Here is a 26117-nt window from a genome sequence, read left to right as displayed (position 1 = left end):
AAGTTCTTTTGTAAAATTGCTAAGCAAGCTTTCATCCTAGAAAGTAGCTAATTGCTTTTTTATGACTTTCTATGTGTATACAACTACAGGCAAAATTCCATGTATATATAGTATATACGTGTACTTTTATGATGCCTTGCCTTAAAATTTTAAATGGAATACTGAGTTAGCATAACTAAATTGAAAATACACGATGTTTTGACAAATTCCATGTGTATTCGAAATAAAACAAGTTTAAGGAAAGTAAATGCTTATTTCTTGCAAAAATACAAGCTTTGTGAATGTAAAATGCCATATAGAAAATGACAGTGATTACAATGTATCTACATCAATTAAGGGTAGTCGGCAGTATTATTTTAGTACAATCATACCTGCTACAATAATCTCATCTATATGGACAATGCAGGTATTTCTTAGAGGTCTTCAAGCCTTATTTTGACCTAGCTTTTTGAAGTCCAGTGTAATGAAATAATGACATGACTTTAAGGCATAGATTCACAAAATTTATGTAGTTTTTTTGTCTTTGCATTTTGGCACATGCATAAGTAGCTCTGATTCTTTTGCTGTACAAGTGAGTGATATAGCTGAGAAAAAATAAACCACTTATGCCACTTTTCTGTGTTGGCTAGTGAAAATTTGGCTAGGATTAATAAGTGCTTTTATTGTTCTTCAGGAAAGATTGCAAAATGGCTCTTATCCAGCTGGGCTCAGTGGAAGAAGCAGTTCACGCTCTCATTGAGCTTCACAATCATGACTTTGGAGAAAACCAACATCTCAGAGTTTCCTTCTCAAAATCTTCAATCTGAATTTTCCCTTTAAGGCTGCATAATGGTTTTAGTAAAACCTTCAAATAGAGACTGAGAGAACTCTGACCAACTCTGTCTCTTAAAAGAAAAACCTCATTCATACACAAAAAATTAAGTGATGATTTTTTCTGATTCCAGCTGCAATTATGTAATCCATAGAAAGATTCTTCTGTGAAATCATTCTAGCAACAATATTTTTCATCACATTTCCTACTTAAATTTATATTTTGAGACCATCCTTTCAGCTTTTGTTTGAAATCAGCCTTACAAAACAATTTAGAGTGCTTTTACAATGTACCAAACCAGTATGTTTAATTAAAAGGTAAATCTATTCTGTGCAGATTAAACACTAATTTGAATGTGAAATAGTGCTTGGGTTTCTTGAAGAAAAGCAAACAGTAACTGTGAGTATCCTCTAAATAGTATTTATGTTACCAGGGTGTATTCATACTTTGGTGAATCTTTACAAATAACTTGTTTATAAAAATAGAAAGATTAAATTATTAGAGAAAAGGCAGTGCCTTCTCTCTGTGGAATGAAAGTATTTGACAAATTTCTTTAAGGTGTGGTATTGGAGAATTAGTTTGGCTTGACTGTGGGTTGGAAGTTTGATGTCCTATTTCTACTATGAAGGGATGTGTAACAGTACCTTAGAGAAAATAAAACAAGGAAATGGCCCTGATTTAAAATAATTTATGTTTTTCTAAATAATTAAATGTTTGCAATCTTGTGGAAAATATTCAGGTCTGTGATGGTTTCTCAAGGTTTTAAGAAGTTATTTTTGCTAAGGTCATCTTTCAGGGCAGAAAAACTAAGCCTTGAGGTATTTTACCACTCTGCAGTCTAATACTTAAATTACTGTGCATTTACCTAATTTCTTATTTTGTGCCTTACTATATGTGTATGAATAGAGTGTTACCTGAAGTATCTTGCAAAAATATTGTGGGCCTTGTGAAAATTCTCCTTTTGGTCTTTTTGTAAATGTTTTCCATGATAATTCAAGAAATATATTTTTTCATTAATTAATATTTTGAATTCTAGTTTCTTATGCTTTCTTATGGAGATTGGATGTAGATGGGAGTGAGGTTTCATTTGTTGTGAAATCACATAGAGATTCTTTAAATTTACCTAGTTGCACTTCTCTGATGGTAGTTGTTCACTGATAAAAAATTCACACCCAGAAAAAATATACAAAAAAACCAAACAAACCTATATAGGAGGGCCAAACAGCAAATCCAGTTAATTTTCTGGACTTCATCTGACTTTTTCAGAGACACTGGCTGTATCAGAATGTTCTTTTGGGTTTCTGCATTTCTTTATTTTTAATACTTTACAGTATTAAATTCATAGAATGCTATAATTCTTTCCTTTGTAAGTATGAAAAAATGTTTGATACTGAATCTTGATTCCTCTTTGGGGGATGAGCTGAGATGCAGTTAGGTTTTGCCATAAGTATACTGATGAATACTAATCTGTATTTTAAAAAGCTAAATTTCTTTTTAAGAGCTTTTTCCCCCTGGTGTTTATGCTTTCACATAAACTAATTTAAAATTAATTTAATTTTACCTACCACATTTTAAAGACCTATTTCTTCCAAACACGGCATTTGTCTACTTCTAACTATTGCAGAATTTACTTCTGCTCTAATGTTTTGCCACTCATAATTGTTTTTGTTAATCTGAATTGTATGACTTTATCTTTCTAGAAGAAACAGTATGTTTCTACCATGATCTGAGTATCCTGTAGTGAGCTTTCTCAAATTTTCTCTCTGAATTATTTTTGCATAATCAGCCTATGTAGTAGCTTGCCAGATACTACCTTGATCTATGTAAATTGGTTACAGGTGTAGTATTAAGGAAACTTCTCTGCCTGGCCATCCAGGAGCCACTCTGGCACTCTTGCACCACCTGATCTGGAACCAAGGCCCCTTCCCAGCTATGTCTCCTCGCTCACACCGTCACACCAGGGTTCCATCCCCAGGTTTTCCATAGCAATCTCAGGCATCCCACCATTAAAACAATTTCATCACAGTGCAATAACAAACTAACAGCTCTGGCTGGTGTCTCTGAGGAGGGACCCTGAACAAAGGATCCCTTGGGCTTTTATCCTCTCACCAGTCTAAGCGTGGGAAGGTCTGGGATCGTCGGTTCTTGCCATGTCTCAGTGTCTGGTCCCCTGGCTGGGCACAGGTCCCCAGGCCCTTGTTGTGCCCAGGGTTGGCTCTTCATGGCCTCTTTGCCTGGGCTCCCCCAGCCTGAGCTCATCCTGCAGCTCCACTGCAGCTGCACTCCGAGCTACCTCAGTGAATGTGTTCCTCAACAATAGCAGCCCATCTGACTGCACAGATGTAGCTATAATAAGTGCTGTACAACACATCTATATAAATATGCAGAATGTATTATGTACTAGAAAGTTCAACTGGTTTAGGAATAATATTCCCCTAAGGCATGTTATTTTTTGGATTTTACAGAATCACAGAATGGTGTGGGTTGATCTTCATGAGTTTCTTACAGACTCAGACTGCTCAGTCTGTCCAGATCCTTCTGGATAGTATCCTTTCTTTCCAGGTGTGCTGACTGCACCACAGAGCTTGATGTAGTCAGCAATCTTGTAGAGGGTGCAGTTGATTCCACTGTCCATGTCACCAACAAGGCTGTTTAACAGCTCTGGTACCAATCAATGATTATCCTTACAGAACACTGCTCATTATTGGTCTCCACTTGGACATCAAGCTGTTGACCACAACTCTTTGAATGTGGCCATTTAGCCAATTCCTTTTCCCACTAGAGTTCCACTCATCAAATCCGTGTCTCCAGATTAGGGACAAGGAAGTTTTGTGAGACAGTGTCATACTTTGCACAAGTCCTGGTAGATGACATCAGTTGCTCTTTTCTTATTCACCATTGCAGTTACTGTTGTGGAAGGCCATTAAATCTCTCAGGCATGATTTGGCTTTAGTGGAGCCATCTACTTAATAATCTTTCTGAGAACCAAGGTGGGACTTCCAGACTTGTAGTTCCCTGGGTCTTTCTCATTTTCCCTTTTACAAATGAAGGCTATATTTTCCCTTTCCAAGAAAAGCTTTAGCTTTCACAATTTCATAGACTTGGGCTGCTCAGAAAACTCTTTTCCTCCCAGGCTACGTGTTATTACTATTAGTGTTTGAATTCATCCTTTTAGGGTTCCTTGTTCATCTAACACCATCCTGACATTTTTGCCTGACTTCCTTTGTTGGGATAATCACTCCTGAGCTTGGAGAAGGTGATCCTTGAATACCAACCAGCTTTCCTTGGTCCCTCTTCCCTCCAGGGCCTTATCCCATGGTACTCTATGAGGCAGATCCCTGAGGATGCCAAAGTCTGCTCTCCTGAAGTCCAGGGTAGTGAGCTTTCTGTGCACTTTCCTTGCTGCCCTAAGGATCTCAAACTCCATTTCATGGTCCTCGCAGTCAAGGCTGCCCCTGAACTTCACACTGGTGGGAACCAGTTCCTCCTTGTTGGGGAAAAAAAGGTCCAACATAGCGCCTCCTCTCCTTGGCTCGTCCATCAGTTGAAGAAGGAAGTTATCATCAGTGCATTCCAGGCAGCTTCTGGATTGGTTATGTGCTGCTGTGTTGATAGATATTAGAGTGGTTAAAGTTCCCCATGAGGAAGGTTTGTGTATGTGAGGCTGTTCTTCTCTGTAAGGGGCCTCATCTTCTCTGTCTTCCTGGTCAGACAATCTGTAGCAGACCCCCACTATAAAGCCACCTTCCCTTGTGTGCCTTTAATCCTGACCCATTAACTCTCAGTCAGCTCCTCATCCATCCCCAAGTAAGGCTCCATGATCTCTGGCTGATCATTGACATAGAGGGCAGCACCACCTCCTTGTCTACCCTTCCAGTCTTTTCTGAAGAGCTGATATCCATATCCTTCCATTCCAACACTCTACTCTTTGGAACCATCCCACTGTGTGTCCATGACATACCAGTGAGGTCAAAGGCGTGCCTACATGTCTAACTCTGCTTGTTTATTTCCTTTCATATGTACTCTTGCATAGGTGCTTTGGATTTGAAACTCTAATGAAGCTGACTTACTGGCTGAAGTAGCTACAATTCCCTTGTGTTTTTCTTCTGCTGGCACTGGCATCAAATTGATAGGAGTGGGATGGACTGAGGTTCATTTGCCCTGGCATCTTTAGATTAAAGCCCTTCTCACCACCTTGACAAGCCTGTGGCAGAAGATGCTTTTCCCCTGTTCTGACCAATGGACCCTGTCAACCCTCAGTAGAGCAATTTCTGAAAGCAAGTCCCATGGTCAAAGCAGCAAAACTCCTGCATGGGGTACAGCCCCAGAAGCATTTGCTGATTCACCAGATTTGACTGGCTCTTTCAAACACCTTCCCTTTGACTGTGAGCTTCGATGAAAAGACTGCCTGTGGAATCTTAAAAAATTTTAACTTAGGAAAAATCTGAATGTCAGTATTTATTATGTTTGCTCTTTGGATTTGTGATACAAGTATTGTGTATCTTTTTTTATTCACCTTTATTGTTCTTTATTTTTTTATTCACCTTTATTGCAACCAAATTATTCTCGCCAACATACTTTTAGATTTGTGTATATCTGAAAGATGCTGCCTCTTAGTGAGATCTGCTTTCACAAGACATACAGATAAGCTTTGAAACTTGACAGTACATCTTAACATTTGCTTGGTAATGTGAAGGCACTAGTTAAGGTTACTTCTTCCTTTTTAGTGTTCCACCTTGAATAATTGAAAGCATAAACGTAGCACCTTAATTATTACAATGCATTGTTGTGAAGATTCATGGCAGGAGGAATACTTTTTATACTTTGTGCTTGACTCATTAGTGCCTGGTGCAAAAGCACAGTTGCATCTCAGTTCTTGATTCTCTAAAGCTCTGGATATCTGTGAAAAGAGCAGGATTTGGGAAAGAATCATATTCTACAGAGTCTTGTGGTGATGTAGATGGAATAGGACCTCCAAAGGCCTTAGTCCTACATTTCAGTCAGGTTATAGACAACTTTAAGCCATTACTCAAAGAATTGTCCATGTAAATGAAAAAAAAAATCAAATGGAACAAATTCTCAGTTCTTTCCTGTTCCACAGTTCTTTTCTGTTTGGTGGTCCTCATTGTGAATTTGCTTCCTTAATTAGTAACTAGGCTTTAAATATACTACATTCTATGTCTTTTGCCTTTTCCCCTCTTACCTGTGTAACTCTGAAGAGGATTCTGTGTTCATCTTCTTTATACTGTGGCCTTAAGCTGTTAAATTTCTTTAATATATGTTTAATATATGTTATTAATTTCCGTTTGTCAAGTATCTGGTAACATGTACAGTTTGAGTTGGAATTTGGGTACATGGTGGGATTCTTTGGGGCTGTCTTGTGCAGGGCCAGGAGTTGGACTTGATCCTTGTGGGTCCCTTCCACTTCTGCATATTCTATGATTCTGTGACCGTATGGTTATGCCTCTGTATATGTCATGTCCTTGAATCAACTCTGAGTTACCTCCTAGTCCATTTTTTTGGATAGATGCACGCTTGCTTCAAAGTGTAATAAGGCCTTTTTAACAACCCAGGAGCAGCTAAGTGCCTTTTCAAATGATTCTTGATTTGTTATATAATGGTAAAACCTCTGCTTCTTTTAATTTCTGCAGAACTCTTAAAGCATCAGAACCAATTTCTGAAATTTTGACTCATAATTTGATTCGGTTGCCTTGTCTGCTGGTCCTGTAAGTTGCACTGGATTTGTGTACTAATAAATTGAGGTCCTTATATTCAGAAGATATTCTGCATACCTGTGGAAACTTGCCTATTTGTGACATTTTTCTGATTACAGGCAGCAAACCTGTGTTTGTGTGCCAAGAACACTATTTGTCTTTGTGGATGGTAGTGCCAGTGAGGTCTGTCTGATCAATTATCTTGCCCTCCTCTGATTCATGTCAGTAGGCAAGTGTTAAGTTGGGGTTTTTTATAAGAGATGTAAACCTAGTAGTTGCCATTTTATGCTGTTAGCTTATACTTCTGTTTTTCAAATGAGAGGTTAGCTGCCTACAAAAAGTATTGTTTTGCCTTAACCTTTGGCCCTGATACATCGTTAGTTGGAGCCCAACTACCAGACTTAGTCTTGTTACTGTTGTGTGGAAACTATACTAGTCAGATTGCACAGAATTTTTTCTTTAAATTAACTTTATCTTCTGTCTTCTGAAGTTTAGTTTGCTATATACAAGATTGTTTGCCTGCTCTTTTCAAAGCAAATCCTAACAATTTGAATATAAAATTTCTGAAGCATTTAACTTCAGGTTTTATTGATGGGGATGTTATGTAGGAACAAAATTGGACCAAAGTTTTTGTGCCTTCAGTAGTTTTATATATAGGGTTTTTCATACCTTTAGGTGTCTTAATTATAATAAATACATTTTTCCCCTCTGGAAAATGTATATTTATATTGTGAAAAATTACTATTGTCTACTGACTATACAAGAAGTGAACTACAGCTGTTTCAATACAGATTTAATTATTCTACTGTCTTTCCCATAACAGTTTTACTTTTCTACTGCAATGTGTAGGAATCCAAGCATAACTCACGTTATTTCCAACTTCAGATAATAATGACATGTGCTTGGAGCAGTCCCAAATAAATTCAATGCTTACATAATTGAAGGTCCTTGATAATGAAGAAAGCTTTTACTTCAGCAGATTAATGTCATCACTGTAAGCAATTTTTCAGTTCTTGGAAACTGTGCTTTATTTATGAGTGGGAAGCTACCACACATAAACTTGATTTGAAGCCCTTTCCAATTATTTTTTAATATGTTACCCACTTTCTGCAGAAGGTCACCATAGAACTGCAGCCGAACAAGATGAAAGTTGCTAACAAAGCAGATTCTTGCATCAGAATGTCACTTCATTCTCTGACCAAAGAATGTTCTGGTTTTACTGAGATGTATGGAAACCTGTTATCTCTGACACTCCCTTCTGATGGGAAGACCCAAAGTGGCCTCTATTTGAGATTGTTACTGATGGTAGAAACAGTGGAAAATGGAGATAGTAATGTGAAACAAGTGGTGTGAGAGAAGGCAAAATGTTAATATGTTGCTTTTAGTACTGTATTCAAGACACAGGAAACATCTCTAAGAATTGCTGTTGATCCATTCATAAAAGTTCCCTATCAGTTTATAAAAATGTTCATCTAACACAGGAAAATACTGTAAATATTTGTAATATCCTGTTTTGTTGTTTTTTGCTTTTTTTTTTTTAATATGGCATAAGAGTGTTTGGGGAAACAAATTGAAATGTAAAATGTTTTTATATGAAAAGATTGTCTGTATATTTTAATAAGCAAAAACTTTCATTTGTAAAGCATCTTGTGGCATTGCATGAAAAATATTTTATATCTGTGGAGATGATTTAAAACTGAAAAGATATAAGATGAATTAAAGAAACCTATTTTGTGACTGTGTAGTGCATGGTGAATTTGATTTTGCTTATGCTGTAATATAGTCTGGTTTTTTAGGTACGTGTTTTTTCTAGTTACACGATATCTATACCTACCTAATTTCCTAACTCTAGATGCTGTAGCATGTCTTTTAATAAATGTAATTATGTCTGTACTCTCTTAAATTTTCCTGTGTTCTTATCTATTACTTTGGGGTTTTTTGGTCTTACAGTTGTACAGCTAATAACATCTATTTTTTTTTCCTTCAGCATCCATGGGCATCTAAAAAAAAAAAGCTTTTCATATCAAAAGTATTTTAAGAGGATTAACGCACATCTTTAGCAAGAAGTGAAGGTTAGCAGCACCTAAACTTTTTCCTGAGCAGTGCAGAAATTTTTATTTTCTTATTTTCAGTAGGATGGAAAATTATTCTACAACTCTAAACCAATACAGTAGTTGATGAGTATTTTGTTATTTGAGACAGGGATGAGAGGCTTCAGTGATTAGAGACTTGTCCCTTATCGTTGAGAATTCCTTTATCTTTTAGCATGCTGTACTCTTTTCTAGTTCTAGGATTGAAGTTCATATCCTTTGCACAAAGATTTAAAAGAATGTAAGCAGCAGCTTAAAAAGATGATCTGCTTTCAGCTTCCTATTTTGATGATTGCTGTTCTTTCATATTCCTTTGGTTTTCATGCTCCTTTCTCTGTGTTGCACAATACTAATTTAGACCCTCTTATTCTTGCATCCAAAATTCAGGATTGATGGTAAACAGATAGGAGTCTAAGGCCATAGATACAAATACAAGGAGAATGCAACACCTTTTTCTGAACTAAAATTTTCAGCCAGTCTGGCAAGGATTTAATTGTCTCCCACCCACTAAATTATGCAATTGCCAGTCTCTTGAGTGTAGATGCTTTTGTGGGGAGAAAAATCTGACTCAGTTTAGACTGAATTGAAAGTTTCAGCAAATTATTCTTTAAAAGACAGATACTAAGTCTCCATGTGTAACTCTTGATTTTTGTCCTTGATGCTTAAATATTTGAAAAGCATTCTGGGGAAGATGCTAGCTTTTGGTGGCCATAATCTGGCCTTTTATTTTTTGACCAAGTCTGCCCGAGAATGTGTGAGAAAGTGAAATTCCTGACTGTTGTCATCTTCCATTGCTCCTTAACCAAAAAGTATATCCCATCTTGAATTCTTGTCTTCTGTTGTTAATCCCGCAATACAATCCCAGTAATCCTTTTCCTTAAGCAGTTTATATAAGTGTCCATCTTGGAAAATGAAAAATTAAATACAACTTTTAAATAGCGCAGATATAGAACTTTTGATACCAGAATTTGTTCTGTTACATGCAGGCTGAAAGAGAAAGGGCAGTAACTGATGAATTTGCCATCATCTGATCTCTCATATGGTCTGGATCAATCCAGAAGATTTCTTTATAGCCCTAGGGTTCACCCATTTACAGAGGTGGAAAGAAGATTTATTGTATGCTTTGAAAATACAATAAAAATTCCCACTTGCATTTTCTTAACTGCGCTGAGATATTTGTACTTGAGTTCTTTGGCATATAGCAGGTGAGTACAAGAATTTCTAAACAAAATATAATGACAGCAGAAGTTGTGGTAGAATATGTAGGTGAGAGAAGGTGTAGGGGGTAGAGGCTGAGGGAAGAAGAGACCTGAGGAAAGTGAGTCATCCCAGAGACCATTTCCAGACCAATGCCTTTGCTGTTGAACATTAACTTGTCTCAAATGCTGCAAAAAAACAGAGAGAAACAGTCTAGTGACAACAAGAACAAATGTCTTTAAGGTAGTGCTAAGGTAGCAGAATGAGTTGTCTGGCTCCAAAAAAGCTCTTATAATGAGACTAATACTTTAGTCTCAAGTTAGTGATCATTCTTATTCCATATTATTTGCTGCTTTTTCTTAAGACAGTTCATCAGGATAACACTTTCAGGTCCTGTGGTTTATTTCCAATCTGCTTCAAACAGCCACTCTCTCCTTTTGTGAGAATCAGAGCTTTTAATGGAAGCAAAATACACCTTCTGTAACTCCTACATTAAATCTACTATGTAAAGTGTTTTTTCTGGCTGTGTAGCTTAGGGGAATTACGAGAAGGCTAGAGAGGGATTTTTCACAAGAGCAGTAAGACAAGAGAAAATGGCCTCAAGATAAATGAGAGTAAGTTTGTATTAGATACTAGGAAGAATTCCTTTACTGTAGGGGAGGTGAGAACAACCTGGAACAACCTGGCTAGAGAAGTCATGGACTTCCCATCCTTGGAAATATTCAAGGCCAGGTCGGATGGGGCTTGGAGCAACCTGGTCTGGTGGAAGGTGTCATATTCATGGCAGGCGGATCAGACTATATCTTTAAGGTCTCTTCCAAGCGAGCCTATATGATTGTATATAAACTGTTTCTCCTGTGTGTGCATATTGTTTGTACAATGCAGGGTCTGTAAGGATTTTTATTAAAGGTTTTCTGTGTTTCTTTTTTCCCTCCAGAGCCCATCTTAGTTGGCAAAGCCACATTGCTCAATGCTTGGAAACTTTTTTTAAAGGAGGATGGGCTGAAGGATATTGCATAATGCTGCAAGCTTGCAGCTCTGTGGTTGGATACAGGTTCCATTTCTGGTCTGCTGTGGTGCTGCCTAACACATACCTAGAGAATATATTCAGTAAGTATCACTGCCTGTAGAAATAAAATGGAAACTTCTTTTAAAACAAATATGATCTCAACACAAAAAAAAAATTACAAAGGCTAAAGAAATTAAGATAACTTTGCTATTCACTATAAATTCTGTTGATCTATGAAGAACTGTCTGTAGCTTCATGGTCTGTTTTAGTGCAATGTGGGTGGGCCTTGGAGAGGAGGGCTGTGGGTTCTTTTCTAATTAAAAACTTCTGACAAAAACCTGAAGTTTTCAGGTTTAGTTCCTACCAAAAAACATGGCACTGTTACTGGCTGACTTTTCAGCATTACTGACCTTCTCCCTTTCTTTCCTTTTCTTCCCTCTTCCAATTCTCTCCTATGGCCAAATTGTCCAAAAGCAGTGTGAGATTTAATACAGCAATACTGTACCTTCAGCAAAATGTCATTTCTGTATATGCAGAATTTGAATCATCTGGTCATCAGATTTGAAGTATTTTGTGAATTGTGTGACTAAGGTTCCCCATTGTGAAAAGCTCTGAAAGTAGTTTTTCTATTTAAGGTCACAATAAATTTCTAAGAACAGTTTGCTACCCAGGTAATCTCTTCTGTCGTATCTATTAACTGAAAGTGGTTTCTATACCTTCCTTCATGTAATGTTTGGTTGGGTGACATGCTCTTTTCCATTTGTATATATGTTCTCATTGTGACTGAAAAGCTTAAAACTCTGTCTTGCTGAGGCTTTAATTATACAGGGTTTATACTGTTGCTCTTTGTGTTTCAACAAGTTTATCCTCTTTCCCAGAGCCTTCATTGGTCTATCAGATACTAAACTGGTTGAAGATTTTTAATAGCAGACCTCTCCCAGTCAACTCCATTATTGTTGAGTGTGTTTGTTTCAACAATAAACAACTGTGCATTATGCTCTTTGAGCATTAGATCTTTCAATGTTAATTCAACCACAGAGACACAAAGGTTGATAAACAACACCACACTTCTTGATGCTGAGACTTGTTATGATATAAATGGTTTTTTCTCTTTTTCTACTCTGGTTTGGCACTGCTGGTTACAGCCTGCCTGACACAAGATGGCCTGAGTTAATTTCTCCTTCAAGGTATGCTATATGTCATTGTAAGATTTCCAAAGAACTTATTTGAACATTTTATGGAGCTCTTTTTTCATCAGTCAGTGCAGAACTATGCTACTTGTATGAACAGCTTTTCTTTGAGGAAGTTGTTCAGTCACTGTGTATGTCTAGCATTTACACAAACTGCTTATTCTGCAGGGCTTAGATTCTGCCAATTTTATGTTAGAGGGAGATTACATTTTTCATTTAGGTGTTTGGTTTTTTTTTAATGCATGTGATTTTAATCAAGGCCCTTCAGAAATATTTTAAGGTCATTGTTGCCACTCATCAACAGGAAAATAGATAAGGAAGAGGTTACTTTTGAAGGGCCTGACCATAAGATGTTAGCAGCAGCATCCTGTCTTGCCTGGGATATCTTGCTCACTTACTGTCTCATGAAATCTAACAGGAAAATTGCTGATAACTTTGCAGATCAATTGCCTAGAAACATTGGGCTTGATTAAGAAGCTGAATGTAACTTTGGGAATCCTGCTGACTAATCTTGATTCTGGCCCTTTCAAAGACTGGGATCCAGTCTAAACAACCACACTCTAAACTGACATACACATAACTTCTTACTCTCCAAATGATGGAGCGGTACCTTGAGCGAAAATTTAAAACACCCTTTGGTGTACATCTGGTTCTGTATCAAATAGATAAGAAATTTAAAAATCTGTAATTGTAATTAGACAGTGGATTCATGTAGCACATAGCAAGAAAAAAATTCTCAGCCTTGTTTAGGCCTAAATGGCCATTCATTATTTAGCTCTCACAGGCTTACATTATTTAAATGTCAAGTTTTTCTGCTGTATGGGAAGTTCATAAGCCAGTGGTACCCTTGTGGCCAAGCAGGTCCATGGTATCCTGGGTTACATGGGAAGGAGCATTGCCAGCAGGTCCAGAGAGGTGATCCCACCTCTCTGTTCAGCCCTGGCAAGGCCTCATCTGGAATGCTGTGTCCAGTTCTGGACTCCTCAGTACAAGAGAGACATGGAGCTCTTGGAGTGGGTCCAGTGCAGGGCAACAAAGATGATTAAAGGACTGGAGCATCTCTCTTACAAGGAAGGGCTTAGAGACTTGAGCATTTTCAGCCTTGAGAAGAGAAAACTGAGAGGGGACCCCATCACTGTCTGTAAGTATGTGAAGGGAGGGTGTTGAGGGGATGGAGCAAGGCTCTGCTTAGTGATGCCAAGCAATAGAACATGAGGCAGAAACTGATGTACAGAAGTTCCACCTGAACATAAGGAAAAATTTCTTTACAGTATGAGTGATAGTGCACGGGAACAGATTGCCCAGAGAGAGTTCATGCAGTTTCCCTCAATTGAGATATTCAAGAACCATCTGGATGAAATCCTGTGCCATGTGCAGATAACTCTGCATGAGCAGGGAGTTTGGTCCAGGGTTCTCCAGTGCTCCCTTCTAATCTTTCTCATTCCATGGTTCTGTGATTGTAAGACAAACTTGATTTCTTGCAGATATTATTTGAAGATAAATAGGGCTTTCAGCTTTGCAATTTGACTAAAAAAGGAAATAAAAAGACCAGGTGGCCACAGAAATCCCAATCTTAAGTTATTACAATTTATAACAATGCAGAAAGGCCATCACCCAGGGTGTATTTCACCTCTGATTGCCAGAAAATAACAGAATTACAGCTAATTTAATATTGCAAGATCAAAGAGCAGAGCTTGTGCTGGTTTAGTAACAGAGCAAAAGCACTCTCTTTTTTAATGCCAATGAGTGCATAATTTTATGAATCTAAAATCCAACTCATTTTGCTAGCTTTGTATTCCCAAGGTCTAAATATACAGTAATTTAAGGTACTTTCTAGTTGAGATAAAAATAGCTACTTTAAACTTGATGAACAGCATGTAAAAGTTTAATTGCTTACACAACAACTCAGAGTAAGGTTGAAGTATTTACTATGAAATGTTTGGTTACTAGATTCCCTTTTCTTTCCCACTGCAGTGTTGATGCAAATCTGAGATTGCCTGGTGACAAAATACAGTTGGTCCATGGAGAAAGAAGCCATGGCAAAAGAATCCCCAACTACCTGAGCAGCTTCAGAATAGTTTGGTTTACTTTTTCTGGTCACGGAACCACAGAATGGTTGGGGTTGGAGGGCCTCTGGAGATCATCTGGTTCAACTTCCCTGCTAAAGCAGGTTCACAGGAACATGTTCAGGCAGGATGGCCAGGAATTCGCATGACACAAATATAGAATTTATCTTCATAGATAATATAATTTGACAAGTTGCCGTATTTCCCATCTAATGTTTCTAGACTCATTTTAAGACTCATCTAACCCATAAATACAGGAAAGCTGATGGTGAGAGAAGGATAATGCAAAGATAATTATGTCATCAGTGGGATTTAGGTTTTTTTCCTATACCCATCAAAGATATTCTCATTAATTTTTTGCTTTTTTGACAAGCTGTTATTAAGTTCTATGCAGCTTCAATAGAAAGGCTAAATACCCCTGTGGGTGAGTTTGGAGAGTCTGGTAGAGAAGAAAGCATGAATCTTGTTGCCAAGTTCTTTCTCTTTTTATCTTAGCAGATATTTTAGGATCTGAATGGAAAAGATGTATGTTTTTCTACTTGGAGCTGAAAAAATCACAACATCACTTTTTATTTACTTAGTTATTCTTTTTAAAATGCATGAAGGAAGCACTGTTACTGCTCCTTTCTGAACTTTTCCTTTGTGCCTCTCTGCCTCTTTCCTCCTAACTATGGTCTTCAGTCAGCACAACCCTCAAAATAATGACACAGCATGAAACAATCATAAACAATGGGTATCAGCAGTATACTTGGATGGCACTCCAAGATCGGACAACACTAGGATACTCCTTCATAAACCAATATACATTAAGTCCTTGTGGTTTAAAAACTTCTAAAAACTGGGCCAGGGTGTTGTGGCATGAAAGCTTCTACCAGAGGTTATGTTGCACCATACACACTTATGTAGGAATACTATCCCTGGTACACATCTAAGTGGGAGGGAGAAGTGCAGAAAGGCAGAGAAGGGTTATCTTATCAAACCTCCCAGTGGGTTTGTGGCAAAGCCTAATTTGGTCTCCCATGCTAAAACCCACAGATAGCAGCCCTTTTGCTCTGGAGAACTGCTTTTCTGATTAGCAGTAACTGTCAGCAGGCTTTATCACCTACTGTGCCCTTGTTATGAGATGTAAAGGGCATGCTATGATATATGTCACATCCAAGGCCTATCCTCTAGTCAAATTGTATAGAAACAATATTTAAAGTTCAAATTCAGGTATCCAAAGCTTTTGCAGAAATCTCATTTACACTTTCATCTTGACTACATTTGCTAGGAGTTGAGACAGTGACATAGGTAACCTGAGAGTACAGACAGAAATACAAACAACTTGAGTGATAGTATGTCCTTTAAAAAAAATCAAACAAGATACTACTTTATTTCTGCACAGTATTTACTGAAGCATTTTCAATAGAAACTGAAGAGGGTCAGCCAATCTTTTCAGTTATTTTTGAATATTTTGAATTATTTTCAGCAGTTGGTGTGTCTTATTCTGGGAGCAAAGTGGGTAACCAGAAACCAGTTATTAGTTTGATTAATTTTAAATAGGCAAGAGAGATAGAATTCAGGTAGAAGGAATCTTCCATCTAGCTGTAGTTAGTCTTTTCATTGCCATTTGGAAAGAAGCACTTGATAGAAAGTTGTTCAAGAATGCAACTGCACAATGAATAGCTGAGTGATCTGTTACAAGAATGATACATATTTATTCACTCTGGCTGAAGATGTTTGCTGTATTTTTGAAAATGTGTTTGCTGAAAGAGCTATTAGTATAAAATATTTTGCCTTCATGTGTCAAGATAGTGTAGTCTATGCCAAAAATGCTTAGAAAAAAAATTAAAGAGATTTAGATGACATTGTGATATACATTGTCTGCAAAGGAGACAACAAATACAGATGGCCGAGTAGATGTTTAATCCAGCTTGCCTTTCTCATTTTCAATTATCTTCATTTAGACACTTGAAAGCTAAAAATGCACAGGAAACTTCCAAGCATCACTGGATGAATTGTATTACTTTGACCATCACAACCTTTTTCACAAAGAAGAACAATTGAAACAAATACTGATACATACACCTTCTGGTTAATTTAATATTAGGGATGAAGGAAACGCTGTAATTACAAAATAGGCTTCCTTTAGGTTTGACCATGAAAAGATTAAAATTTTTATCCTATCCAGAACAGAAAATATAGGTAGATATTAGTGTGTGTTTTCATTAGAGAAATTTTTTACGTGAAACAAGCAAGATTTGCCAAAGATTTTAAGGATGATCATCTTGGGACACTAGTCTGTATTACTCTCCTAAATCTTTAATTACCTTTCTGTACCAGTTAGCTAGGGTTTGGGCAGGTGACCTCAGGGCAGAAGTGATCTGTGATGACTCTACCTGAAGTAGTGGAAGAGATTGTTTGGGAATGCTGTGAATTCTACATCACTGTCAGCATGAAGAGCAAGTTAGACAAGTATGTCATGAATCATAGAATTGACCTTATTCTAGAGTGAAAAACAGAACAAATGCCCTCTCAACATCTTTTAATACTTATTACTATGCATTGAATTTAAAGTAGCCTTTGTATGTAGTTTAATTATTTGGTTCTGAAGTATGTCTTAAACAGCAATTAATTGTGTGTTTGAGACATGATAGACAGGAATATAACTAGGAGGTCAGTTCTAGTCTAGGTCCTGTACTTTTTTCAGCTGATACACATTCTTTAAATTACTTTCTTTAAAGAATATTTATATTGTAATTTTTATTTTGTTCTTTTTATAAAGATGATGTGTTTCTTCAGGTTTTGTGCCAAAAATATTTTTCTGTTTGCTGCATGAGGTGTTTATAATTATAAAAAGTTGCTTCCACTACTTTTTGTGAAAAGAATAGTAGAAATTGCAGTGATTAGTAGGTCTGCTACACAGTGGACAGCCAAGGAAGTGAAAAATTGTAATTTCCAAACTACTTTAATATATTGTGCTGAATTAGCATTCCAAAGTCATTAATGAACAGCCATAGCACATGAGCAAAACTTCTTCAGGAATCTCATTAGAGTTATCAAATGCGACAAATTCTACTTTTGTGTTCAGCTTCCCCAGTTCCTAGCCTTGGCACTCCTCTCTTGTGGTAACTGGGCAACTGCATTTGTAGATGAAGTTCTTGCCACTTTCTAAAATGCAGGCTCAGGGACATGAATGACGACTCTGAGCACTAGGGCTATTACTACTCTTCTACAGCAGAAAACTCTTCAGGCAGCACTATCGGTCCTGCCTAAACCCGAGGTTCCGGGACTAATCTGAGCGGAGTCTAAGGCCTGCAGTGCGAAAGCTTTACTTTATTTCAAGCAGTAAGGGCTGGCCGTGTACGGCTGCATCAGCTTAGTGCATCGTCGGACTGATGCGCCAGCTTGGTGCCGGGGCGGGCGGCTCCGTGCGGGGAGGCAGCTGCGACGCCCTCCCCTCGGGGACACAGCGATTGCTCGGCCCGGGCCCGAGGTGCTGCTCGGTCCCGTTTGCCGGCAGCTGGAGGGAGGCGGCACAGCTGCCTCGTACAAACAGGTGTGTCCATCCAGCCGCCCTTCCCGGGAATTATAAACAATCCTACCGTCTGTTTCTCCCTCTGCCCCCGGGCTGTGGACAGCAGCAGCCCTTATCAGCCTTGCCGAGGCGGTGTCCCGGGGAAGGAAAGGGGTTGTGCCAGGGAAGAGAGGAAAAAGAAAAAAAAAAAAAAAAAAAAGGGGAAAAAAAAAAAAAAGAGAGAGAAGAAAAGAGAAGAAAAGAGAGGGTTTTGCGGACAGTGGGGCGGGGGAGGAAAGGGGCCTCGCTGAGGGTGAAAGTCCCGCGGGGACCGAGGGTGGCGATAAGGGCGTCCCGCCCGCCGGGAGGCAGCGCCAGCCGCGGTCTGCCCGGCCCTCGGGCTCTGCCCTGCCCTCGGCTCCCCTCCCGCCCTCCGCCCTCAGGACGATGCAGAGGCACCGGCGCCGTCCAGCACCGAGGGGCGCGGCGGGGACATGAGCTCGGGGGGCGGCCAGGCCCCGGGGCCGCTCCTGCTGCTGCTGCTGCTGCTGGCGCTGCCGCGGTGCGCGGCGCGGGGTGAGTGCGGCCGGGCGCGGGACTGAGCTGGAGCGGGGCACGGCGCTGCCGCGGCGCCAGGTGCGCGGCTCGGCGGTGCCCTTCCTTGGCCGTGCTGCCGGAGCGTTCCTTGGTGGTGGTGTTGTGGACAGCCCGTGCTGTTCATGTCCAGGAATCCCATGGTGATGGAGGCGGAGCAGCACGTGGTGAGAGTGCTGGAGGCAGCTCACGGTGGTGGCGGAGCATCCCGTAGTGGTGGTGATGGTACCCGTGGCATTGGTGGCAGAGGTGGCCGTGGTGGCTGCTGTCCTGTGTGCTGGCTGGGGTGTCACCTGCTGACGGCTGAGGTGGCAGCGACCTCGTGTCCTGCCGGGTGAGGGAGCTTTGCCTCGGCGGGAGCCGCGCCTGAGGGAGCACATGAGCAGGACCAAAACAGTGAGGGGACTGTAGTGGTGGCATGATAAACTGTGTGTTGTGAAGGACAAATAAGTAATAAAATTTCAGCTGCAGTAGTAAGGGGAGGCAGGGGGTGGAGACACGTTTTTATATCTCCTGAAGCAGCAATCTGAGGAGGATACTCCCGTGTCTTATCGCAAGATTGAGGTATCATGAAAAAGTTCATTCTGTGGCTGTTTGTAAATTTAATTTTCTGTTCTATGTTGGCTGCCATTGCGTGCTGACAGTTTTTGTTTTCTGCTCTTATCAGAAACACACACACACACTCACGTATATAAAAGCATGGATAATTAGGAGTAGGAATCTAGGATGCTTCTCACAGCCTTAGGGCACTCCTAAAAACCCTAAAAAAACTGAAAACCTGTGCATGTGGAAAGGCAGTTTTATCACAGTGATCATTTTTTTGCATAAAGAATTACTAGAGTGTTCTGCCTTTTTCCAGTTCTGGTTATATATTTAGACATTGTAGAGTCGTCATAATTTTGTCAGAGATGCTAAATATAAAGTCATGTAAGTATTCTTATCAATTTCAGCTATCTTAGAAAAGTAAAAATTCCTATACTTCTGTGTCAAGCACCATCAGACATCAGCTTATGCTGTATTAGTTCTTTATTTTAAAATGTAAAAAGACATCAGCATACACATGCTTTGTCTAGATTAAATCCATCCTTTCTGATATTTGAAAAGTGAGGGTATGTGTGATAACAAAAAGAGCTTATAAAAAAATGAAAGAAAATGAACATAATGCCCTGAAAGTATGAATGCAAAGAAAAAAAATTATTTTATTCTCATTTCATATATTTACTGCCCTTTCAAATTATAGCACATTAGGTTATGTGCTTCTCAATCACTTTTAATATAAATTTATTTCTAAAATTACTTTACTGTAGGTAATTTTACTCCAGGCAACATTAGCAACATTTTTATGAATAACATTTTTACCATATTGACACATGATACAAACAGATTGCTAACTATCCCATATGTCTATGTGTAAATAATATAAAAAAGCACAATAAAACAGAGGAAACAGAAATAAAGACAAAAGAGAAACAAATACATATGGAGAAAAATTAATAATATTGGATAGAGCTACTTACTATATACCTTCTAAACCTTTCTGAAACCTTAAAAACTATTTTTTTTTTTTTTGTCAGAGAAGAGAAGGATGGACAAAAATGCTCAGTCAAGTTATTAGTTAATATTTTCTGTTTATTTTTAACCTTTAGTCTTTTAATACAATAGCTGTGGTTTTCCTACAAATTTCAAAATGAGGTGGGAGGAGGTAGTAGTCTATTCTATGTGTTTTAATCTGGATTTTATCTCTACTTTCAATTCTGTGCTTGTTATCCTACCATGCCACTTGCAAAGTATTTTTAAAAAGGTAATTGTGTTTTTTTGTCCTTAAAGTAATTGTGAACAGATCCATTCCAGATGTCTGTGCAACTTGCCACATTCATGCAACATGCCAGCAAAGTGGAGGAAAAAGTGTGTGTATCTGCAATTATGGATTTGTAGGCAATGGAAGAACCCATTGTCAAGGTAAGCTGCCTGCTTATAAAATGGAAAGAAACTCTGTAAATTCCTAAAATCTCCTTCTCAAGTAATTTTAATGAATTCTTTGAAGTGTGCTAAAAGCTTTATCATTTCCTGGAAGAATCTCCCATAGAATATATTTGGATTTTTTCCTCACCAAAAGACTTGTACATATTCAAAAGTGCTGTTTGATGTTTTGTTACTGTGGCTGATAATGTCCTTCTAAGACTATCTCAAATCAAAATGTGAATCAAAGGACAATGTCAAATGCTCTGTCTCAGTGTCTGTAATAGCTTACCATTGCTTAAAGGGGGTGGTCCTTCACCAATGATCTCTTCCTCCCTGTCTGTTACCCTTCTTTAACAAAGCACTGGCAGCTGCTGGATCCTGCAGAGTCCAGGTATCTTGTTGTAGAAAATCATAGAACTATAGGATGTTTCAAGTTAGAAGGGATCTTAAAAAATGTACAGTTCCAGCCCCTTTGCTGTGACCAGGGACAGCTTCTGCAAGACCAAGTTGCTCAGAGCTCCATCCAAGCTGGCCTTGAACGCTTTCAGTGATGGGGCACTGGGGCATCCACAACTTCTCTGGGCAACCTGTTCCAGTGCCTCACTACCCTTACAATGATGAGTTTCTTCATAGTGCCAAACCTAAATCCATCCTCTTTCAGTTTAAAGCAATTCCTTCTTGTCCTAGAAGTACAGGGTGTTGTCCAAAGTGCCTCTCCAGGTTTCTTGAAAGTACTCTTTAAGTACTGGAAGGCCATAAGAGCTCCTTGACCCTCGACTGAGCAACCCCCAACCCCTTCAGCCTTTTCTTGTGGGAGAGGTGCTCCAGCCCACAATTATCTTCATGGCCTCCATTGGACTTGCCCCACTTGGTCAATAGCCTTCTTATGTTGGGCGCCTCAGAGCTGGATGCAGGGTTCCAGCTGAGCTCTCACCAGAGAAGAGCAGAGGGGCAGAATCCCCTCCCTCCCCTGCTGCCCACACTGCTTTGGATGCAGCCCAGCACATGTTTGGCTTTCTGGTCTGGGAGTGATAATGGCTGGGTCATGTCCAGCCTCCCATCCACCAAGACCCCCAAATCCTCCTCAGCAGGGCTGCTCTTGGTCCATTTTCTACCCAGACTGTAGCTGGGCTTGGGATTGCCCCCACACAGGTGTTCCATGAGGTGCTATAATGAGTGTATGCCATAAAGAAGAGTGGAAGGAGAGAGCAGGGCCTCTTGTTTCAGCAGCTATTAGAATTTTAGATAACTTAAACTGTGTCACAAAACTCTATTCACATTTTCATCCAGGGACAAAAATTTCTGGTTTTCTCCAGCTTATCAGCAGTGTTTATAAAGGAAATCAGTAAGGAGAAGTCTGGTTATTTGACCATGAGTGAGAAGGGGAGGACGCCCCACTTTTCTTAATCTCTCTCTGATGTTTTTTAAATGTACTGACAGATAAAGATGAATGTCAAATTGGAGCCAGCAAGATCTGTGGAAATCATACACTGTGTCATAATACACATGGAAGTTTTTACTGCGTTTGCCTTGATGGATACCGAGCCTCCAATAACAACAAGACATTTATTCCCAATGATGGCACAAACTGTACAGGTAGACATCACAAAGAATTCTAAGCGTGACAAATACAGAACTGCACATTTTTTTCCCCCCATCACTGTGGAACTGATTTTCTGACACTATATCAGAGAATTTCTGTTGTTGATGTGCTTGTTTGACATCCAGTTTCCTAACAGCTATGAATTAGTTCCATTTTTAACTCTGCTCTGTTATAAATCATTGCTTCACAATCTCATTCAAACAAGGATCTTTTCAGAAGAAGCAGCAGCAGGGAGATTAACAAAATAGGATGAAACTTAAAATTTCCAAGATGGTAATTGTGTTTAGTGTAGAATATTAGCCAGTTTCTTGTTAGTGATGAACTGTTGTAACCATTTAAGAGATATCCAGATACAGGATTTTTCTGGAATTATTTGAATAGCATGTAACATTGAAAACTATTTGTCAGGTAAACCAGCAGTAATTTAAAGATACCTAGTGGCAAAATTGCAACAGCCATTGTTCCAGATGCTTGAAGATTGGACAATCATAAGCTCCTTTATTTTCCTAGAAGAGCTGTGAGAAGATATGTAGAACTCTTCAAAGAAGAGTTAAGCTTGGGCCATTTATTAATTTATTAAAACAAAAACGCCTATTGTGAAGGGCATCTATTTTTCTCTGAATTTTTAGATATTGATGAATGTGAGGAGTCTGGGTTGTGTGGTCACAATGCAAGATGTGTGAATACTGAAGGAAGCTACATGTGTTACTGCAATGATGGTTATAAATTAGAAACTGGAGAACGTTCTTTTCGTCAAGATGGAAACATAGTTTCATGCAAAGGTGAGAGTCTTTGGATGCTGTTTTTGCTAGCAGATAAAATTGCATATTGCACCATAGTGTAGCGCTTGTTCTGGCCTGTGCTTCTCCAGGGCAGAAACCCTTTCTCTGGATTTTGCTTGCTGTATGGGTTGGGTTTTTTTTTTTTTTGTTTGTTTGGTTTTTTTTGTTGTTGTTGTTGTTGTTTTGTTTTTTTTTTCTTTTTTTTTTCTCTTTTTGTATTCAGTTTGTGATGTCAGGATCCCAGAGTCAACACCAGATATTCCTACAGGTTCTCAGCAGTGCTTCAGATGTGGAGGGTCAGAGAAGCTTGATAATATTATGAAAGTAATGTAGTTAGTTTCTGAGTAGAAAGGAAGTGTGTTGAAATCCAGTTGTTTATATAATCACACCACATAAAGGGGAAGAGAAGAGAGGCTAAATAGCTGATAAAAGAGGTTAGATTAATGAAAAAAGCCTACAGGACAGGAATAATAAAATAACAATTTAGCTATTTATTACATACTTTGCCTCCTGCATAAATAAACAGTTTAGTTTATATTGCCATAAAAGAAAAAAAAAAAAAAAAACAAGTTTCCAATTTGAAAATCTATGTTTAGTGTCAGTTTTCACAGGAGCAAACTGCTAGCAGTGTAAGCTGTGGATATCAGAGTATATAATGAACACAGGCATCCCAGGTGGAAGGAGCTGCCTAGATTATATTCAGCTTTTATTTCTGAATTACTGCCAGAACCATTAGTACAGCTCACAGCCTGTAATTGTTCAGTTTGTCTGACTGGAGTGATCCGCTTTGTTTGCCAGAATTGCTGATAACCCTGCTTCTTATCTCACTGACTCTCCTCTCCATATTCTGTGGTGAAGTAGAGTGTCTGTACTGATTGTGTTTCTTGCAGAGTTGCACAAAGGAGCCCTGTCCAAGCAGATGTGCTGGAGGAATGGAGCTTTTGTATGCAGGCTATTTCAATGAGATTAAGGCTTTGAGGGGCAGAACATTTCATTCCAATTTATCTGTTGCAAAGTGCTTCATTTTCCCATGCATAGGGAAATAAAGCTGTGCGTTGGGGCCTGAAATTTTCCTGTGATGTTGAAGTATCATTCAGCCATTGCTGTAATGAGACTGGCCCATGCAAAGCACCATCACATTGCAGTGTCTCATCTTTGGTGTTGTGAATGGCTCCAGCTGGATGTTAGTAAAGGTGTAGCTCAGTAACTTCTTCCCTGTGTTCCTCCAGCTGTGGCCCAGACAATTCTTCAAATCTATTATTCTACCTCTTTGATAAGCCCTTGGATTCATTAAGTCACGTGTATTTTGTGGTGTGACCATCCAATTCAGCTGATTTTAAAGCAATCAAATTTTGTGATTTATGTACTGTGAGATCTTTCAACCCAGTCTCTTTGCAGAAATCAGATGTGGTTCCCCTCCTGAAATGAAGCATGGCTACATTGTGGGGAACTCCAGCTTGCTACCAGGAAGTGCAGTTCATTATGAGTGTCAAGAAGGGTTTTACAGCAATGAAGGAAAGTTCTCATACTGCACTTCAAATGAAACTTGGGAACCTGCCACTTTAAGCTGTAAAGGTGAAAAGAGTCTTACATCTTTCTTAAATTCTTCATTAAGGGCGTTAATGCAAGGGAATTGTGAAAGATAGAAGACTTTCCACAACCTGGAAGTGTTTTTTCAAGATCTGATTATTTGCAGGAAAAGAAGAAAATTAAAGGACATATTATTGTTTACCTTTTTCTTCAGTATAGTGACATTTTTTATCCTGCTCCCTGCATTTTTACAGACACTGAAGTGTGTCCTTCTGCCTGTGACTTAGAAAACATGATTTCTTTAGCATTTTACAGGAAAGGCTACTGAGTTAGAATCACTGACCTCTCATGAAAACATTAATTTTCCTGACACCTTGTGAAGTTTTGTGTGAAGGTTTGCAGGCATCATAGTACTCCTCATCTCTGGGTAGTCTTCATTATTTTAAGAACATTTGTGCATGAATGTCCTGGTTTGGGGCAAATTTGGGAGAGAACCCCCAAAGGTGTTCCTCTAGAAAGCAGATTCAATCGGCCCTTCCCCCAGCCAGTTTGGGAAAAATACCTCCTTGGAGAAAAGTGGACAAAACTGTTTATTAAACAAGAAAACCTAAACAATATTAAACAATAAAACCACTTGCCGCTCCAAAAGAGAGACAACCTCAGAAAGTCCCCTCTGTGGGCTGTAGCTCAGCTCGCTCAGTCTTTTCTCAGTCCCTCTGGCACTGGAAAATGCCACGGCCCAGGCACGGCCCGATGGGCCTCAGGTGCCAGCTGCCGGTGCTCCTCTGGGTTCAGTTCAGACAGGTTTAAACAGGTCTAAAGAAAAGGAAAAATACACAGTCCAAAAACTTCTTTGCCTCAGCTAGCTAAAACTAACTAAAAGGAAAGGAGATCTCTGTCCTGCTGTCTGTCCATCTGGAGACAACACAGTCCAGGAGCAGGAATGTGGAGGAGTGAGTGCCGCTTCTGAAAACAAACTGTGCTTCTCTCCCTCCTTTGCTCTTGGAACAAGTCTTAAAGGTGCAAAACTTATTATTCAGCATAAACAGAACAGGCAGCTGGGGATACAAGCATCATATAGGACAATGAACAAACACTTCCACATCTCTGAAGAGTTAAGTTTCCTATGACTTTCTTTAAAAGATGTACTTGCTTTGGTGTTCTAATCATCCATTCTCTGGCAATATTACTGCTTATGAGTGCAGAACTCTTTTTGTATTCCTGTGAGTAGTCAGAAAGCCTTTGTACTAGTTACATGATACTTGCAGTGCTAGCTAACAGAAGATACACTGTGTATAGCAATTCTGTAGAGGAGAATTGTCATCCTGGAAATTAGTGAGGAGACTTCATTCTTTCTCTGAAACAGTTGTCTTTTTTTTCCCAAATCTTTCCCTTTCTCTCTCTTTTTCTTTTCTTCGAGAATGGATAGAAATGTAACATTTGTGGGAAGTGAATAAATTAAAATAAGAGTGCTAAAATAATGTGGCTGGGAAAAGCAAAATATTAACTATCACTAGAAATACATAAGAAAGAAAAGAGAAAACAATTTTAAAACAATACAAGTAACACTTTCCCCCACCCAAAAAATAAATATAGGACAATGAATTTGAAAACAAAAAGGGAGTGCCCACAGTCTCAAGTGGTCCCTAGAGAAAGATTGTGGAATGCAACTCTTGCAAGTTGTTAATATATTTTTTGGTGTATTTATTTGTTGATATATTTTTGATATATTTAATGTTTTTCAGAAGTTGCTTTTTCATGCGATTTTTTAAATTTTTACAATCAAACAGTAGGTCAGGTCAGACTTTCTCAGCATATCTCCTATGGTTAATTGAAATAAAATACATAATTCACCAAGAAACAGCCAAAAGTCTGAAACGTCAAACTTATTTCCTCCTTGTATTGCAAGCCCTTTTCCTGTTTTCAGTTAGGACTTCTCTTTCTAAAACCAGCAAGTCTATTCTTTTTTTAATACTAGTGAATGTACCTTTAATAAATATGTGTATGTGTACTACTTGACTTCTTTGTTTGAGCATTATGTAGACTCTTGCCTTAACAGGAAACTTTAATATT

General features: G+C 38.9%; 2 protein-coding genes across 6 annotated transcripts in view; both read left to right on the top strand.

The window, feature by feature from the left end:
- Positions 1–8418, top strand: part of PTBP3 (polypyrimidine tract binding protein 3) — a 51058-nt gene extending 42640 nt beyond the window's left edge. For all 5 annotated transcript variants that reach the window (XM_077790082.1, XM_021525027.3, XM_077790081.1 and 2 more), the window contains one exon: positions 674–8418. In XM_077790082.1, coding sequence (XP_077646208.1) covers positions 674–806 — 133 coding nt within the window. In that variant the 3' untranslated portion in view covers positions 807–8418. The remainder of the gene's footprint in view (positions 1–673) is intronic.
- A 9540-nt stretch (positions 8419–17958) lies between these two features.
- SUSD1 (sushi domain containing 1) overlaps positions 17959–26117 on the top strand; it is a 39952-nt gene continuing 31793 nt past the window's right edge. The window contains exons 1-5 of the mRNA XM_077790085.1: positions 17959–18149; positions 19995–20126; positions 21570–21725; positions 22362–22514; positions 23913–24089. Coding sequence (XP_077646211.1) covers positions 18068–18149; positions 19995–20126; positions 21570–21725; positions 22362–22514; positions 23913–24089 — 700 coding nt within the window. The 5' untranslated portion in view covers positions 17959–18067. The remainder of the gene's footprint in view (positions 18150–19994; positions 20127–21569; positions 21726–22361; positions 22515–23912; positions 24090–26117) is intronic.

Source organism: Lonchura striata, chromosome Z (genome assembly GCF_046129695.1).
Source record: "Lonchura striata isolate bLonStr1 chromosome Z, bLonStr1.mat, whole genome shotgun sequence".
Lineage (NCBI taxonomy): Eukaryota > Metazoa > Chordata > Aves > Passeriformes > Estrildidae > Lonchura > Lonchura striata.
Note: the sequence above shows the minus strand (reverse complement) of the source record. Positions and strands in the feature narration are given on the sequence as shown.